The following is a 19,774-nucleotide window of genomic DNA, read 5'->3' as shown; positions in this document are numbered from 1 at the left end:
ATCCAACTCAACCCAGGGGGAGCAACTCAAGTATTAATGATGGATACAGCCCAGGCATACGAAGAAAATGTTTGGAAGAAGGAATACCCAGAAGTATTCAAAGGGACAATAGGTCGGCTAACTAAATTCAAGCACAAAATTAGTCTCAAGGTTGGAGCCAAACCAGTAAGCCACAAAGTTCGCAACATTCTCTTCAGGAGCAGAGAGGCAGTACAGGAAGAGCCACAACGCCTGAAAAGAAACGGTTTAATCGAAGCAATCGAGAGTGCTGAATGGCTTGCGCCACTGGTGGTCGCACAAAAAACAAATGGAAAGGTAAGCCTCTGCGTCGACCTGAGGGAACTCAACAAGAACATAGTGGTGGACAAATTCCCACTACCCCGGATCAATGAAATGCTAGCCAAAATGAAGGGAGTCAAGTGGTTCTCCACGGTGGACCTCACATCAGCATACCACCAAATTGCCCTTCACCCTTCATGCAACCACCTGACATCGTTCATCACACCTTTTGGATGCTACAATTTCTTAAGGATGCCGTTAGGTCTGGCGTCTGCAGCTGCAGTATTCGAAAAGCTCATGCACCGGTTGTTCCAGAAGGTTGAGGGAGTACAATACTTCCAGGACGACATCCTCATTATGGGAAGGTCTAAAGCTGATCACGATGCCAAACTTAATGCAGTCCTGACTATATTGGCACAAAATGAACTTACTGCAGAGTGTGAGAAATGCAAATTCGGGGTAGGATCAGCAACGTACCTGGGGCATGAGATCAGCGAAAGGGAGATAGAGCCGAAAAGAGTCAATGTAGCAGCCATTAAAGAAGCTCCCACACCCAAACAGAAGGAAGATGTCCGTTCCTTTCTAGGAATGGCCGAGTTTTACAGCAAATTCTTTCCCCACTTCGCATCCAAAACACACCACCTGCGGCAACTTCTGAAAGAGAAGACTATATTCCAGTGAACAGAAAACGATCAAACAGAATTCGATCTATTAAAACAGGACATTTGTGCCGCTGTGCCCCTCAATGGGTTCGACTAGGCGGCCCTATTTATACTGACCACGGACGCTAGCGACAAGGGACTTGGTGCAGTGCTAGCGCAAAGGTCTCAGGGAGGAGAAATCACCACAATCAGTTTCGCCTCCAGCTCAATAACACCCAACGAAGAAAAATGTAGCGTGATCGAAAAGGAAATGTTGGCAGCAGTCTGGGCTTTGGAGCGTTTCAGACATTTCTTGTGGGGCTCGAAGTTCGTGCTTCGCACAGATCACAAACCATTGGTGAGAGTCCTAACCTCTTGCGGCATGCACATGCAACACCACGCATCGCGAAGATGACCCTGAGGCTACTCGACTATGTATACGAGGTGGAGTACCTCCCTGGCTCCAAGAACAAGGTGTCTGACTTCTTAAGCAGGGCAGCAGCAAAGGAACCGGCATCGAGCCAAGAGCCCTCGGAGAGGGAAGATTACATGGTCGCAATCACACAGGACCACGAAGGAGTGATAAGTGCACAAGCATGGGAGGAGGCGTACGCAAGCAATGAGACGCTGGAGGAGGTAAAGAAGTACGTGATGCTGGGATGGCCGGACAAGAAACACCTGGACAGCAATTTGAGGAAGTACTGGGAAGTCCGGAAGGCGTTATCCATAGGAGATAACCCTGTGCTCCTGCTAAGAGGGGTTAAGGTAGTCCCTCCCCAGCCGTTAATAAGTCATCTCCTTACCATTCTACATGAAGGGCACTTAGGAATAATGAAAACCAAAGCAAGGACAAAGCAAGCGTATTGGTGACCGGCAATGGACAGTCAAGTGGAAAGGCATGTCAGGATGTGTGACCAATGCAACAAGGCAGATAAAACACAGGTTATTTTACACCCACCAAAAGGAAAATGTGCGTGTCCTTCCAGTCCATGGGAAGTGCTTTCAGTGGACATCCTGGGCCCCATTCTGGATGCAAATGGAGCACCCAAATACGCGATAGTGCTGGTGGATAAGTACTCCAAATGGCCGGAGGTAGAAGTATGCGAAGTGGCCCATTCAGAGGCAGTGTTGTCCTTCCTCACCTCCACATTCTTAAGAGAAGGGATCCCGAAAGTGATTACCTGCGACAATGGGCCACAGTTCACCTCCGCCAAATGGAACGCATTCATGGAAAGACATGGAATTAAAGTAAAACATCCCCCAGTGTACCACCCAGCTGGAAATGGACTAGTGGAGAGGTTCAATCGGGTAATTATGGGTTCAGTGCAGGCAGCGATAAGCGCCGGACAAGACTGGGAGAAAGAACTAAAAAAGATGATATGGGCCTACTGTATAACACCAGCAAACACCGGGTATAGTCCATTCAAAGTTTTACGTGGACGAGACCCCTTCACGAGAGACAATCTAGCATGGAAACAGCTCATTGTCCAAAGCAAGTGGTCCCCGGCTGTAGTGCGTCGCAACATGGACAAGGCACAAGAAGTATACACTGAGTAATACAAAAAAAGGCACAAAGTCAAGGAAATGAACCTAGAGAAAGGCGAGTGGGTGAGGGTAAAACAGGCAGTGCTAAAGAAGAAAGGTGACAGTAAGTTCAGCCCTCCGTTACAAGTAGTGGAGCCATATGCCCGATCAGCTCTACTGAGTGACGGGAAAATATGGTCACAAGACGGGATGGCAAGATGCAACAATCATGAAGTGGGAAGATGTGGAAGGAAGGAGACGGGTAGCAAGGGAAGAAGGAAATCAGCCAGAAATGATGCAGACACCTGAGTGAGGAGCACAGAGCCCAACTTCGCCCAGCCGAGAGAGTGAAGGTCAGCACACCCCGGAAGGGGATGGCGGCTTGGGAGCAGCTGACCAGTCCGAGCCACTGAGTCCAAGTACCAACGGAAGAGGAAAAGGGAAGCAGCCCAGTGAGGCTGGAGAAAAGGGACTCCCAGTGAGTGACCAACGGGTGAATGTTACCCCAACGCGATCACGCACCAGACTGGGGAGCCTGGTCAGAGTACCGAAGAGATTTGAGGACTTTGACATGGAAGCCAAATAAGACTGTTCCATATGTATATACATATTCCTTTGTTCCCTCCCCCCGACCTGTCCTTTTCCATTCTGGCAAAGGGAGGAGATATGTGGCGTTGCGCTCTAGTTGTTATGAGCGTGACCCAAGGAATGCTAGGAAGGTGCGGGCGGCCATTTTAAGATCGCCGCTCGCACTCAGTGTAAACGGGTCGAGCTCCTGGCACTCAGAGATAATAAATCTTAGTCTTGGCGTCATTATTATACAACCGATCCTCCACATCTGTGAGCACTACTTTCTTAAATTACTTTCTCCGAAAGCATGCTCGACATGCTGACCTGCAACCGCTTACTTTTTAAGCAGCACAGCACCCATGTTTTATCTCATATTTTTTGCTTTAAAAATATATTATAGCCTGTGCACTGTTAATAGAGTTATGATTTATTGCCTTAGAATAAAAACTTTGGATGAGCGGGAATGTAGTAACCCCCAATTTTATTAATTTTATTCCCAGGTTAGGGAGAATGAAGGATGTGCAAAGATAATTGCCCAATGCTGTAACCGACCAGAGTCAGTCGAGGCAGTCTTTCCCACATGGAGACCACCGGCGTCCTTCATTCTCCCTAACCTGGGATTAGAATTAATAAGATTGGAAGTTACTACATTCCCGTTCGTCCAAAGTTTTTATTCTAAGGCAATAAACCATAACTCTTAATATAATATATTGGAGGACGGACGCATCTTTTACATCCTTACTTGATGGCTTATCTATCTAGATAGACATTATAGTAAAGATCTGTTTGCCCTGAAGAAGTCCTTTTGACAAGGACGAAACGCGTCAGCTGTATCTCAATCACCCTGACTATGTTTTAAAGTCTTCATTGAATAAAGGAAGACATTTGGAAGAATACTTTTCTGGACATGTATTTAATATAATCCGTTGTCCAATTTGTTATGTGTTGTATATAGTTTTAAGCTGTAAGTCTCCTGCATCAATGCATTACTTTAACTATTGTGTGATCCATGAATGTGCCGGTTGGTACATGACTGATGCCTACTTGTGTGTACCACCCTCTTCCATTCGCCACTGCTTTATTTTATAACTTCAAATGAACTCCCATTGTAAAGCGCTTTCTCGCAGATTTATTTGGTGCTATGGCAAAAACTATGCACTAAAAATAAAACAAGATGAGGGTACATGACTACCAGAGGTGCAACTAAACCACATTTCGGAAGGGGGGGGGGGGGCTACCAAAAATGTAGGAGGGTAATTCTTCCAGCAATAGGCAGAGAGGAAATGCAGGGGCTCTAAGACGGGGTGAAAAACAACAAAGCCTCTATAACAAGTAAATGGTCCTTTAAAGACCTGTGAAGTGTTCAGGTGCAGCTGCGATAAGCTCAAAAACTATCTGTGTGTGTGCCCGGGAAGCTGTATATAAACAATCTTAATCCAAAGTCTTATAGCTAAGCAAAATTCAGTGAAATTACAAAATCATGCAAAATTTCCAAAGCAGATTTTGCATGCTTTGCATTTTGCTGGAATATTTCCCCAGCCCTACAAAATACACAGGCTACACCTAAGAGAGGAATGTAAGAGACATAGGATACAACTCAGATGGGAGTGGGGGATGGAGGGACAAAGGCTACACATCAGAAAGGGCAGCCAGAGAAACAAACTATACCTCTAGATGGAACGCAGAAGACACAGGCCGCAACCTCAGAAAGGAAAACAAACAACACAGAGAACACCCCAGAGAGCTACGCAAATGGCACAGGCTATGCCGCGCTGAGGAATGCAGGCTAGACTAGCTACCTCTCAGACAGAAAAGCAGGAGCCAACACTATACCCCAGTGCGTTAGGCCTGAGACACATTTTATACCTCAGAGATGAGCGTGTGAAACAAAGGCCATGTCCCAGGGAGGAACGCAGGAGAGACAGGGTACACTATGAGACAGGACTGCGATATATATGGATTACACACCAGTCGGGAACACTACAGACACAAGTTATACCCAAGAAAGGGGGACAGAAAAGACAAGAGGATTTCAGCAGACACAGTTTACGCCTCCAAAGGCTATGCAACCGGCTAGAAATAGAAAAGTCGGACACATGCTACATCTGAGAAAAACACAAGACACACAGGCTACACCCCAAAGAGAAATGTGGGAGACACATGCTTCAGCCGTGGGAAGTAACTGTGTGGCAAAGACCGGACCACAATGAGACACCGGCTATGCCACAGAGAAAGAGACACAGGCTAAACCTTAAAGATGCAGGCCTGAGAAACTGGCTTTTCCCCAGAGAGGAACTCAGAAGACACCACTGCACCTATAGACAAATGCAGCAAACACAGACTACGCTACACTCCAAACACAGGGGACAGAGCGCACACCTCAGAGAGATCACAGAAGACAGATCACACCTCGGAGAGATCACAGGAGACAGATCAAACCTCAGAGAGATCACAGGAGACAGATCACACCTCAGAGAGATCACAGGAGACAGATCATACCCCAGAGTGATCACAGGACCCAGATCACACCTCAGATAGATCCCAGGAGACAGACCACACCTCAGATAGATCACAGGAGACAGATCACACCTCAGACAGGGGCGTAACACTAGCCCCTGCAGCCCCCGCGGTGCGGGGGGCCCCAAGCTCCAGGGTGCCCCATCGGCACTGCAGTCTGGCCGGAGAGCTCCTGATTGAGCCCGGAGGGGGCCCCTCTACATACTGTGCAGGGAGGTCCCCTCAGTTTTCATTACGCCAGTGACCTCAGATAGATCTCAGGAGACAGATCACACCTCAGAGCGATCACAGGGGACAGATCACACCTCAGACAGGGGCGTAACACTAGCCCCTGCAGCCCCCGCGGTGCGGGGGGCCCCAAGCTCCAGGGTGCCCCATCGGCACTGCAGTCTGGCCGGAGAGCTCCTGATTGAGCCCGGAGGGGCCCCTCTACATACTGTGCAGGGAGGTCCCCTCAGTTTTCATTACGCCAGTGACCTCAGATAGATCTCAGGAGACAGATCACACCTCAGAGCGATCACAGGGGACAGATCACACCTCAGAGCGATCACAGGGGACAGATCACACCTCAGAGCGATCACAGGGGACAGATCACACCTCAGAGCGATCACAGGGGACAGATCACACCTCAGAGCGATCACAGGGTACAGATCACACCTCAGAGCGATCACAGGGGACAGATCACACCTCAGAGCTATCACAGGGGACAGATCACACCTCAGAGCGATCACAGGGGACAGATCACACCTCCGAGCGATCACAGGGTACAGATCACACCTCAGAGCGATCACAGGAGACAGACCACACCTCAGAGCGATCACAGGGGACAGATCACACCAGCGATCACAGGGGACAGATCACACCTCAGAGCGATCACAGGGTACAGATCACACCTCAGAGCGATCACAGGAGACAGACCACACCTCAGAGCGATCACAGGGGACAGATCACACCTCAGAGCGATCACAGGGGACAGATCACACCTCAGAGCGATCACAGGGTACAGATCACACCTCAGAGCGATCACAGGGGACAGATCACACCTCAGAGCGATCACAGGGTACAGATCACACCTCAGAGCGATCACAGGGTACAGATCAGGGGCGGCTCCTCCATGTGGGCGGAGGAGCGCCCACTGCTTTCTCGCAGTGCGAGAAGCAGAAACATAAAATGGTATTATTAATACCATATTATGTTTCTGGTTCACGCAGTGTGAGAAAGCAGAAGGGTTGGGTTGGGGGCGGGCGGGTGGGCGGTCCTGCTCCAGGTCAGCGGAGGAGTGGCTTGCCCACTATTGTGGGCGCTGACTGTTGGGAATGGCCGCAAGGCCGACCAAACCAGTCATACGCACACTCCTGTTTTCTCATGCAGCTTGCATGGAGAAACGGCCTCCCCTTAGACGCCTGAGAAGAAGATGTGAAGCGGGACTGGAGGCGAAGGTAAGTTGTATTTTTTTTTAATTAACCACCCCCTCCGCGATCCCCTGCGACCTCCACCCCCTAACCCCCCCCCCCCCCACCCCAATTGCAAGTCATGCCGGCCGTGACTGAGTGACTGAGACAGATCACACCTCAGAGCGATCACAGGGGACAGGTCACACTTCAGAGAGATCACAGGCGACAGACCACACCTCAGAGCTTTCACAGGAGACAAATCACACCTCAGAGAGATCACAGGAGACAGATCACACCTCAGAGAGATCTCAGGAGACAGACCACACCTCAGAGAGATCACAGGAGGCAGATCGCACCTCTGAGCAATCCCAGGAGACAGATCACACGAGACAGATCACACCTCAGAGAGATCACAGGAGACAGATCACACCTCAGAGAGATCACAGGTGGCAGATCGCACCTCTGAGCAATCACAGGAGACAGATCACACCTCAGAGAGATCACAGGAGACAGATCACACCTCAGAGAAATCACAGGAGGAAGGCCTGAGACACAGACTGCAGAGAGAAGGATTTGAGTTTTAGACTTAGCATCTGAATTTCTTGTGTTTCTCACACTTCACAAATCATTCCAGCCATGTCTCCAAAGAGAGAGGAGGGCTTATCAAGGCGCATCAGATAGGAAAGGACGGGCAGGTGATAACATTTGGAGGCGCTCTTGGTGTCAGACTTACCTGCGGTCCTGGAGAAGGGGTTCCTTGCAGACTGCGACAGCAGGGCATTTGGTGGGGGTGGCGCCGAGTTAATTTTGTCAGCTGCTGGTGGTGGGGGCAGAGGCAGGGGTGAAGACTCCCCCTGATAACAGAGAAAAGATCATCATCATTTCACTTCTTCAATGAAATAAGTTTTGGGAGGTATGTATTTGTATTTATTACATGTGTTAATACTGCCACATTGCCATCTAGAGATGCTTTAAGATCTGCAGTTTCTTCGTTCTGCCCTGTAGTGTAAATGCCCGTCTGTGCATGCGAGCTTTGGACCAAAGACAGAAGAGCAAAGGCATGAGGCTCACCCCAGGCACGGCTTGCAAGCGGCTAATTCATTTCCCCAGAAAAACGGAGAGGGAACTCGTTAATATCTCTGTGGTCAGTCATAGAGCGGCCCTTCATGATTCTAAGCCTGAGTCCCCATGTTGCTGCTGGAATGTCTACGTTTATTGAAGGTCTCTCAGGTGAGTGAGAAGCATCTCTATTCACATGTCATTATGTTTAGTAAGTGGCCAACCTCTTGTGAGTTGATAGATTTATGTGATTGGACGACAGGTACCTGTTTTGCTGTCAGCACTTCTTTGCTCACAGAGAAGCTTCTCGCGTGGTATTAATGCAGGTGTATCACTGGTTTATTTTGTTTCTTTTATTTTTAATACAGAGATTTGCTGGAATATATCAAGCTTCTAAGCTCTTAAAATACAAACAATACTAAATCCAACAGTACACATAAAATCACACAAAAATATATATATATATAGAATTATCGACAATTTAAACCAGAGAAGCTAATTAAGAAACTCTCACATTTTTTTCAGCTCACATATAAAACTGCTGCAAACAATAATCAATAAAGTGAATCAAATAACTGATTTGAATGTTTAACTCTAGCAGTCCTTATCAGTTTGCCTCCCCATTTCAAGACAGAAAAGGCAGCTTAGAATAAGACTCTGGTGTACGTCTGATGTTGGACGCAGTGATGTGTAGCACTCTTTTATATGTGTTTTTACAACTGAAGTATGCATTCCAGGACTAATGCACCCTAACGTGGTCGGTATACAGGTACATTAAGTGGTGCAAAGAATGTGTCACCTTAGCATTAATGCACTAGGGCCAGAAAATCAGTCCTTCAAATAGATGAGTGTTTTCTTGCTTCTTTTTTGTGCAATTGAATGCCGTGCTGATGGATTGTGTTGTGTGGGCAAATGGTGCGGCATCTTCTGTGCTACATTACTTCATCTCAAGGCCATTTTCTGGCTGAATGTTAGCAGTGTCCATGGATCTGAAGAATTGAAGACTATTCAGAATGAACTTGTAAAAGGGTTCAACTTCCATGCTAATGCGATGCAAAAGTAACAACAACTGATACTTACATGCTTCCAAAAAAGTTTGAAATGAAAGCATTATTTTTAGCTTGCGGTTGTAGGCATGGGGGTCTACTACCTGCTTTATAGAACTACTATGGAAGAAAAGTTATATAGATTAAACGAAGAGAAACGAAATACTTGAGGAGGCATAGTGCCTGTTTGGACAATAAGCTAAGTGCTTCTGCTCTCCAGCTATGGGGAGGCATTATGTGGCTCGTCAACAAACCTGGTTTGAAATGTTGTGAATGGTACACCTCTCCCCCCCCCCCCCCCCCCCCCCAAAAAAAAAGAAGGACATTTGTTGCATCCCCACTAAAGGGATAGAAATTAATTTACATGTTAGCCACCACTTTTTTGGCAGATATCCCCATCTCCATCAAAATGTGGTCATTAACATTAATAACAATATGATGTCACAAGGCTTTTTGAGTGTTTTAGACTTAAATGTTAGGTTTGTGTGATGCACAATGTTTCCGATCTATATTTTATACAACCTTTAATATTTGTTGCCACAGAGGAGCTGATTATTACCTATTTTCCATACAATTAGCACCTAATGCATACAAATTACTATACAAAAGCAAGATTTATGTGCAAAGATTCTGATGATTGCGGGCAGGGCCCCACTATCTTTTTCCTTGTAACAGAAAAATATTAACTAACAGTCTGTTGGATTCCAAGCACTCCTTCACTTCTGTAGGTACAACTAAGAGAAGGGGTAGGAAAACCTGTCCCTTTTCCCTTTTCTTCACAAAGGCAGCAATCGCATTTAGGGGAGATCTACCAGACGGGACCTCCAAAAAAGTGGGGTTCTAAAGAAAAAATGTGTGCTGAAATATTTTTGGAGCATAGCCTTAAATAGATTTCTAAACATGCAAATGACCTGGTCACCTGCAAATATCTCAAGGTGTTACAACTTTCATTTACATGGTCACATTCGTTCAGACTAGAAATAACCTAAACAGAGGTTTTCTGAGCAGCCTGGGCCTTATCTCAGTAATAATGAGACAAACTGTGGCAAACTCTGGAACAGTTAAAAAGCTTCAAACTACAACAGCTTGCACCATTCACAGATGACTGGTAATATTAAGAAAATACCTTATTTTAGATATGTTAAACGTGAAAAAAGACAGTCATATATATCACAGATGTGTACATAGGTAGGCCATTTTCACCTTGATGAACAGAGCAAATCCGTACTGATTAATAAGATCGATGTTATTCAGGTACTCAGACATAAATAATTCTGGGACAACCAGAGTTTTGCCTCGCATAGACCGAAATTAACTCAATCAATATATGCTGATCCTTTAAGCAGATATGCATCGTTTGCTCACATTTGAAAATGCAGACCATAGGCAACAATTTTTCGGTTAAACCACAGGGTGAGAAAGCAGATTCCTAGGGAAATCTAAACTGAACCAGTTAATCTGTTAAAAAGAACAGTTTGTTATCAGTGTTTCTTTGGGGAACCAGAGGCTACTCTTGTGGTCAGACCATATGTGTTTATGGTCATTAAGACAGAGGTACATCTGGGGAGATGAATAATACAACTACATAATAAATAGGCTGGACTATGTGGGTGTGACATAATCTGCAGCGTAAAGTATATAAAAAAGGAATTACTTGGGCTTCTGGGGAAGGGAGCAACACATCCCAATGAGGCTTCCTCATTCTGCAGATTCTGCACACTGATAGAATATATTCACTTATATAAACAATTAATATTAGCAGATAAAGTCACCTGATCTAGTCCTTCAACCATTGGGAATAGAAATTTGCACATTTTTCTAAATCACGAACCAAATGACAGAAATGGTCATCATCTGTTTTCTAGTAAACTTATTACCTGCGCTGCTGTCGGGTTGGGGTCCAATACTGGGGTAGAATCGCCAGTGGGCATTATTTTTGGTGAAGGCGCTGCATCTTCCTTTGTAGATTTTGAGCGAAACCAACTGAACCAACCAGTTCCTGAGGCCTAAGTAAAACAAGATCAGAGATTGCATGGAAAGAAATCACGCAACATTCAATCAAATATCCAGTAACTGAAAACCGATATCAGACACCAATGCACAAACCCTTAACAGTTCAAAAAGCACAATATAAAGCCAGTGATGTAGCAAAGACCACCAAAAACACAATGCTAAGGAGGCCACAGGCAACTCTGCTTTCCCCAGAATCTTTTTACATTTCTATGATAGAGTTGGTCATCAAAATGAATCCTCTCCTCATTACAGAACTCTACCAGCTGACTTGGTCTTCCTTTCACTCTTAAACACCACTCTTTCACAAAGGTCCACGATGACCAGATCTGAGCTAGATGTTCAAGATCACCCCTATCGATCTAAACGTGTTCCTCCTAAATTGAGTACATGTAAATTTATAACATTTGTATATCCTGAAAAAATATAATGGAGCCACACTTTGTGTGCATATATGGGAGGATGAGGTACTAGAGACTGCACTGGAACAAAATCTTATGGCATATAGAGAGGTGTTTCTCGAAATTTTCATTTATGTGTCGCCATTTTCAAATTTGCAACTAAAGAACAACAATGTTGGAACCACGCTGGCCCCATTTTTACTAACTAGAGTATGCACAATCGATCAGCACATGAACGGCTAGAAAATGACAAAGTGAAACTAAGGGTGAGAAATTCAACATGTTGGCTGAGCATAGCTTTTTGACATACCAAATAATTTGCAAGTGAGTACTAAAAATCGAGGTGACTGTCTCAAAATGAAATTTCTATAGTTACTTAGGGCCTTATATACGAACACATTTCCCATAGTCATAGAATGAGCAAAACCCTTCGATATATCTGGTCCTTATTCGCGAAAATCTTTTTTAAACAAAATATCTGCCAAGTAAAGAAGCAGGACAGAGTATGAGGAGTGTCAGCATTACAGGTTACACTACCCATTCACTGCCTTGAGACTTTGCCTTTACTGTTCTCCCTGAGGGGAGACCCCTACTGGTTCCCTTCTTTCCTGAGGTGTTAACTTATGAACAGGTGATGATCTCGCCATTCTCTTCCTAATTCTTCCTTGCAATTGGTCACAGAGGTACTGACTACCATGAATGCAAATGGTCGCATAGGTACTCTCCCTCATTAACGCAAATAGTCACAGAGGTACTGACTCCCATGAATGCCACACATAGGCCATTTTAGCCCACACAGGTGCAACATAGACTCCATAAGAAATCACAATACATTTTTTTTTTAAAACCTAAGAAACCTAAGAAACCTACAAAGATCTTTTATCCGCCAAGAGTACGCTAGCATGGAGATTCTGCTCCCCGAGGTGCTGCATGTGATTAAAATTGCTCTCTGTTAATCTAACTGCTTAGCGGCCGGCCCCCGGGGTTGTAGGCCCATACTTGTATTTGGTTTAAATGTCAATAAAGGTTTTCAAAAAAATAAAAAAATAAAAAAATAAATTTTGTCTGCTGTCAACTGCACTACTTAATATGTATCTAGATCCTTTAGCTCACATTTTTTATGAGACTCACATAAGTATTATTAATAATACTCAGAAACAGATAATACTCAGGTTTAAATAAGATTCTCCTTGAGTATTGCATATTTAAAGTACTTCACTTGAAGAATTTGTGCATAGGACGTGATTAATAAAGGACTATGTAACATTTGTATAATAATGTGACAGGCAAAGTTAACAAAATGTGTCCCAAAGTGAGGTTAATAAATCAGAATGTTTATATGTAAACGACGTTTAAACATTTATACGTGTAACAAGAATTATTCCTATGCAGGTGCATTTAGAATGACATCTTCGTAATCTTTTACAATTTATGTGTGTCTTAAGAAGCTGCATTTATTGTGCACGTAAGTAAAAATGCGCAAATATTCTATAACCCTGTGCACTGTTAAAGTTGACTAGAGTGGCCCTCGAGAAACCAGTTCAGTTCATGCACACACTAAATACCTTGGCTTGTATTTTGTTTCCACTGCAGGTATGGACAAAACCTCTTTGGTTAGCATAAAAGGGTTTGTTTTCATTAGATAGCAAGGAATGAGAAGACAAAGTTGACAAAGAGAAGTGCAGTAATGAACAACGAGGCGAGTTCTCATGGAAGAGGAGATGAATAACCAAGGACGACCAAAGTTGCAACTTATCGATGTGGGAAAGTAGGTGCAAGTATCCAGTAGTGCGGGAGCCATAGAAATTTACTAGCAAGGATCACATGTGATTATCCACCTTTAATGCAATTGATCTTTAACACTGAAATATAGGGGTCTATTAGGATGTAGGGCGGATCGCCGCCACCTGCAAGGCGGTGGCGATCTGCCCTACATCCTACCCCGCCCGGCATCCATTTCCCCAGCCATATTAATATGGCGAGGGGACCCCGGCAGACGGAAAAACCATCCGCCGGTGTTCAGCCGGTCGCCCAGTCGACCGGCCAGAAAAGGGGCTATATATGGTGGCAGTGTCGCCATCCATATTAGCATGGGAGCAGGAATAAGCCTTTCTGTGGCGGCGTTGCTGCCAAGGAAAGGCATGCAGATTTTGCCTTCGGGGGCCCATTGTGGGTCCCCATGGTATTGGGGGGTGGGGGGTGTACATGGGGGGGTACCATCCCCCCTGCATTGTCATGGACATGGTGGCAGGCACCTCGCGGTGCTTGTCACCTTGTGCATGACAATGCACACAGTGCATTCCCAGCATTGTGGCGGACGGTGCTGTGAGCACCGCCCGCCACAATGCTGGGAATGGAGGATGCTACCGCCACTGTGGCGGTCGCATCCTAATCGCCGGTGCAGGACCGCCGGTCTCAGCACCTTCGTCCGCCCGCCATCCTAATAGGCTCCTTAGTGAGGGAAAAGGGGAGTCATCTTAGGATGTCACTGAGAGCAGATCTATCATTCTGCTTGTGTGGCTTTATGCTACTTGACCCATGGTTGGAATGCCTCTACCGAAGACTCCGACCGCTGACACCTTTCTGATTTCACCTTTACAAAATGCTTCTTAGTTTAGAGTTGCCCTTTTAAGGTAGTGTAGGGAGAGACAGCTTGCTCATGATTACTTTGGAAAATCTTCTGATGCAATTTAATACTCAATTATTTTTCCTGATCATCTCTATCGTCGTCATAGAGTTAGTCGTCTGCTTTGTATTATATAGGGTAAATCTCTTCAGGAGATTTCAACTTATTTTAGTCTTTCTGCATTTTTATATGATCTTGTTGTGATTGGTGTATATTGAATTGTTTCTACATTTATAATTAAACATAACTAAACTTAGAATAAGTTGTCGAGGGGGTTATTGTGTGACCACATTGGTTACACTGTATTGAGATGTTAACAAGTGATAGTGTTCTCCCTTTACCTCTCATGCAGCTATAACGATTTATCTATCTGAAGAAAAATGTTAGAGTGGGCTGAGCTCTAGCAACTGCTTTCAGAGAGTATACAAAGCTGCTGGTTGATTACTGTTATTGGCGAGGGAAGCACAGGTAGCAGGTAAGATAACTTCACTGGCTGCCAGTATCCCTTAAAATTGGACTACTTGATATACAAATATCTGAGAATAACCTAGTGCTTCTATATCTCTCTGTCACATCTTGTTCTGTTATCCAGGGAGAATGCCCCTTAATGAAGACAAAATAATCCCTGACTGCCACTCAGTAAAATTCAAGTCCAAAGATGGCACAGACCTCTCATTTAAAGGAAAAGATATTCTGAAATTCTTTGTCAGAAGAAGCATTTATACAGTGATCTTGTTTACATGAAAGAGCTTAAGAGAGGGGAACTGTATAAGACTAGTGGAAAGAGAGGCTAGAGTTTTAACTAGCTGAGATTAGTGTCACAATACATACGTAGACTTAGGTCTGATGTGGTCTTACTTCACAGAACGCATTTGAGAGGGACTCATTGCCATTTCTTACTAGAGGTGCATACACTACTTTGGCGAATGAGAGATTTAGTTCTCTATCCAGAGGGTGGCTTTATTGATAAGGAAGACCTCTCTGTTTCAAGTTACCCGCATATGGATTGATCCCAATGGCACATGTATCAGAGTTTAGCAATGTGTGGAGAACGGGTGTTCACCCTAGTTCATGTTTATGTGCGCCCCACCATTGCAAGATCCCATCCTGGATAAGGTGGTCACAATACTTATGGAGGCATCCCCGTCTGTGCATATTGTAGGGGGAATTTCAATGACATCATGGCTCCCAACCAGGATCATTCTAGCCAGGTGGTGGCACAGGCCCGCGAAACACTCTTGGCTCACTTCGCAGTTCCCATTTGAAGATTTCTGATTTTTATCGATGTTGTTACCCTAGAGTGTGAGGATACTCCTATTTTTCCATCCGGGGATGCATGGCTTTTTTTCGGGACTTGACTATGTCTATGCTCTGGTGGACGAATTGGGGGTGGTAACTAGGGTAGAATATTTAGAACAGGCATTATCAGATCATTCCCGGCTCTGGGTCTCTGTGGGGAAGAGGAGGCATGTAGGGTCCGCAGGATTAAAGTTGAATGCTTGGGACCTGAGAGATACTGACATAGCATGAGAAATACAAATTGACACAGAACTGTACTTTTATAAAAATGTGGACTCGGTGAAGTCCATCCTAACACTATGGGAGGTATATAAAGCAGTTCTTCGGGACCGAGCACAGAATATACTTGCATGTAAAGAGAAGCGCGATGTGGAACAGACTGAGGAGCATGAAAACCAGTTGCAAACCATTGAAGCCGTGCATCCTATCCCACAGATTCTCCAACAACTTGAGGTGCTGCAAACAGAATATGGGAAATTAGCCCAGGGTGGGGCGTGGCAGACTTAACTGGCAACCCGTTACCATCTGTGAGATACTGTTGATAAGACAGGCAAACTGCTGACATGGCGCAGCAAAAGAGGCGGAAGAGCGATGGGTGTGAACCATCACGACTACCACAGGAGTATCATATATGACTGACACTCAACTAGTGTGAGAGTTTGTCTGCTGTTATGCTGAATTTTACAGGGGCATGTTTGCTGCAGGGAGCTGACCAAAATATGGATTTTCCTGCAACAGTGGCCACAGTAGTTGTCTCAACGGAGGTCCCCATGGATATTGAGGGATACAGATCTCTCTGAGGTAGACGCTGCCATTGTGAGACTTAAACCTAGGAAGACCCCTGGGCCTAACGGTCCCATGGCTGAATTTTTCAAACAGTACGTGGGCACATTAGAACCCCCACATTCTAAATCTGTTTTGTGAGGCGAGGGACTGGGGGGCATGCCATCAGATCTCCAACGTGTGACTATAACAGCAATAAACTAGGAGGGCAAGCACAGTGTTGGCCACAATCCTGGTGACTAGGCTGATCAAAGTTGTAGCCCCACTGATAGAGGGAGGCAAATCTGGCTTTATGCCAGGCAGATTCACCTGCCTTAACTTGTGCAGACCACATATCTGGCTGGCGGAGGTTCAAGGTAGGAGGGTGCCCCAAGTCTATCTTTCGCTGGATGCAGAAAAATCATTTGATGCTATTCATTGGCCTTATTTGCAGCAAATGTTGGTGAAATTTGGTTTTGGTCCTAGAAATAGGCAGTGGATGGCACTTCTATATCAAGCCCTGACGGCCGTGGTGAGAGTGAATGGGGTGGTCTTGAATACGTTCCCAATTGAGCAGGGAATGAGGCATGGGGGCCACTTGTCCCCTCTCCTTTTGCTCTGATGCTGGAAACCACTAGCTTGCATGATGCACACACACCCTGATATTCAGGGACTGCAGGTCTCAGACTCCAGCCCGCTGGAAGAGAAAATCTCACTCTACTTAGATGATATCCTCCTCTATATCACGGAACCCTATGCACGATACCGTTAATCTTTCAGACCATAGAGTTGTTTGGTAACTACTCTGGCTACAAAATAAATGGTTCATTGACACAACATCGATGTAAAACATATTGATGTTAAAAATATTGAGTAAAAATTATACACAACAAAAATATCGACTCCTATACTTAAACAGGTAAGTAAAAAATATAGACTAAAAAATAGCATTGTAAAAAATAAAGATGTATAAAATATTGACTTTTATATAAATACAAGCAGCCTGTCCCGACGTTGTCCGGGTATGAATTGCTGCCGGCCAGTAGTATATTGTTTTGTAGGATTTCGTTTTGATAGCATTTCTTATCTGTGACAGGCCTGTGAAACGCTCCGATTCGCAGTGCACTGCTGATGCCCTTAAGAGTGTGCGTTCAGTAGTGTGTGAACTCGAGTTTCCCTACTTTATTTTTCCTTGCAATATTATGTAGCGCGAACTTGAGAACATGGCATGAGCACAATTTACATTACAGAAGAACACATTCATTTGTGGTAGGCATGGGGAGACAAAGTGATTTGCCTGGAATCACAGGATGTTGAGCTGATGCAGAGATTCAAACGTAGCTCCTCAGCTCTAAAGTTCGCAATTCTAGAAATTGTGGCGGGAGGTGTGTCTAAAAGTGTTTGTCGGTGCTGGCCATCAATGAGAGAGACCTGTGCATTTTTCAAATGGGTGGTGAAAAAATATGCGTATGTTGCTGGAGATATGGGCCGCCGTGCCACCAATGTACTTACCGCGGGAGGGTAAACACCCATTGTTCCGTAACTTTCTTTCTGCATACCATCACTCCGCATACTTTCATTACGAAAGTACCATGACTCCGCAATGCCATTATAATGCATGGCATTACATTTTATATGCTTTTACCACTCATACATATACAACAAAAAATAGTTTTCGGTTATGGGGTACAGGGGTAGTTTTAGGGTTTAGGGATAGGTATGGGTTTTGGGGTACAGGGGTATTTTAAGGGTTCTGGGCTAGGTTTGGGTTTTGGGGCACAGGGGTATTTTTGAGGTTCAGGGCTAGGTTAGGGTTTTGGGGTACAGGGGTATTTTAGGGTTCAGGGGTAGGTCTGGGTTTTGGGGTACAGGGTTATTTTTAGGGTTCAGGGCTAGGTTTGGGTTTTGGGGCACAGGGGTATTTTTGAGGTTCAGGGCTAGGTTAGGGTTTTGGGGTACAGGGGTATTTTAGGGTTCAGGGGTAGGTTTGTGTTTTGGGGTACAGGGGTATTTTAGGGTTCAGGGGTAGGTTTTTGTTTCGGGGTACAGTGGTATTTTTAGGGTTCAGGGGTAGGTTTGGGTTTTGGGGTACAGGGGTATTTTTAGGGTTCTTTTTAGGGTTCAGGGGTAGGTTTGGGTTTGGGGTACAGGGGTATTTATAGGGTTCAGGGCTAGGTTTGGGTTTTGGGGTACAGGGGTATTTGTAGGGTTTATGGATAGGTTTGGGTTTTGGGGTACAGGGTATATTTATAGGGTTAAGATGGGTTAGTGTTTAAGGGTGTTGGGGTATTTTAAGGAGTAAGGGTGGGTTATGATTATGGGGTGCAGGGGTATTTAAATGGAGCAGGGTGGGATTAGCACACGATATGAGACATGACATGAAGGGAGGAATGTCCCACACGCCCCCAGCGTTTGTCATGCCCCAAGCACACGCCCACAGCACAACGCAGACACGCCCACAAGGGACTACTTTGCTGGCACGGTTCTTTTACCTTTTAAATGTATATGGTGGGCGTCTGCATAGCCTATGTCCTTCTGCTGCAAATGCCCTTTCCAACGCTGTATTGGGTGTTGTGATTGGTGCTTTGGTTCCTGAGATTACCCGCCTCAAAGGTTTGGACTCTCTCTTTATTATATTAGTATGGATAAAATCATAATATACATTAAATATATTAAATATATTATTAACAAAATAGAAAACATTTAATTTACATTTTAATAAAATGTAACAAATAAACTTAAAAAAATAAACACACAGACATGAAAATGTATACATATATATTTACTTTAAAACAATTAATAGACTATTATTTTTAATGTATGTTAAAAGTGTAAAATAATATAAAAAAATAAAAATATGTTTTGAAATATAAAAAAAACAAAATTCTATAATAAATTAAAACATTAAACTTTAAAAAAATATTTAAACTTACATTTTACAATACAATCAGTGCAACAGTAGGGAAAGTGCTGGAAACAAACGGGTAAAAAAAACTATTCCCACTCCAGTGAATGCATCAGTAGGATAAGTGTTGGATAGCGGAGGAATAGAATTTCCTATTCCAACTCCAGTGAGTGCAACAGTGCTGGATAGCGCAGGGGTAGAAATTACCATTCCCACTCCAGTGAGAGCAAAAGTAGGGAAAGTGTTAGATAGCAGAGGGGCAAACATTACTAATACCACCCCAAAAAGTGGAACAGTAGGGAAAGTGTTGGATAGCGGAGGGGTGAAAATTACTATTAACACTCCAAAAAGTGCAACAGTAGGGAAAGTGTTGGATAGCGGAGGGGTAAAAATTACTATTCCCACTCCAGTGATTGCAACAGTAGGGAACGTGTTGGATAGCGGAGGGTTAAAAACTACTATTAAAACTCCAATGCGTGCAATAGTAGGGAAAGTGTTGGATAGCGGAGAGGTAAAACCTACTAATCCCACTCCAGAGACAGCAAAAGTAGGGGAAGTGTTGGATAGCAGAGGGGCAAAAATTACTTTTCCCATTCCAAAGAGTGCAACAGTAGAGAAAGTGTTGAATATCGGAGGGGTAAAAATTACTATTTCCACTCTACTGAATGCAACAGTAGGATAAGTGTTGGATAGCAAAAGGGTAATAAATTGTATTCCCAATCCGGTGAGTGCAAAAGTGGA

The 19,774-nt window shown here is 44.6% G+C and overlaps 1 protein-coding gene across 2 annotated transcripts in view; it reads right to left on the bottom strand.

Moving 5' to 3' along the window:
• Window positions 1-19,774, bottom strand: part of SEC16B (SEC16 homolog B, endoplasmic reticulum export factor) — a 407,021-nt gene that overhangs the window by 54,868 nt on the left and 332,379 nt on the right. For both annotated transcript variants that reach the window (XM_086956511.1, XM_086956518.1), the window contains exons 22-23: window positions 10,908-11,036; window positions 7,659-7,779 (exon numbers count right to left, since the gene is read on the bottom strand). In XM_086956511.1, the coding sequence (XP_086812637.1) occupies window positions 7,659-7,779; window positions 10,908-11,036 (250 nt within the window). The remainder of the gene's footprint in view (window positions 1-7,658; window positions 7,780-10,907; window positions 11,037-19,774) is intronic.

Source organism: Lissotriton vulgaris, chromosome 1_1 (genome assembly GCF_964263255.1).
Source record: "Lissotriton vulgaris chromosome 1_1, aLisVul1.2, whole genome shotgun sequence".
Lineage (NCBI taxonomy): Eukaryota > Metazoa > Chordata > Amphibia > Caudata > Salamandridae > Lissotriton > Lissotriton vulgaris.
The sequence above is the reverse complement of the archived record's forward strand: the minus strand, read 5'-3'. Positions and strand labels throughout refer to the sequence as shown.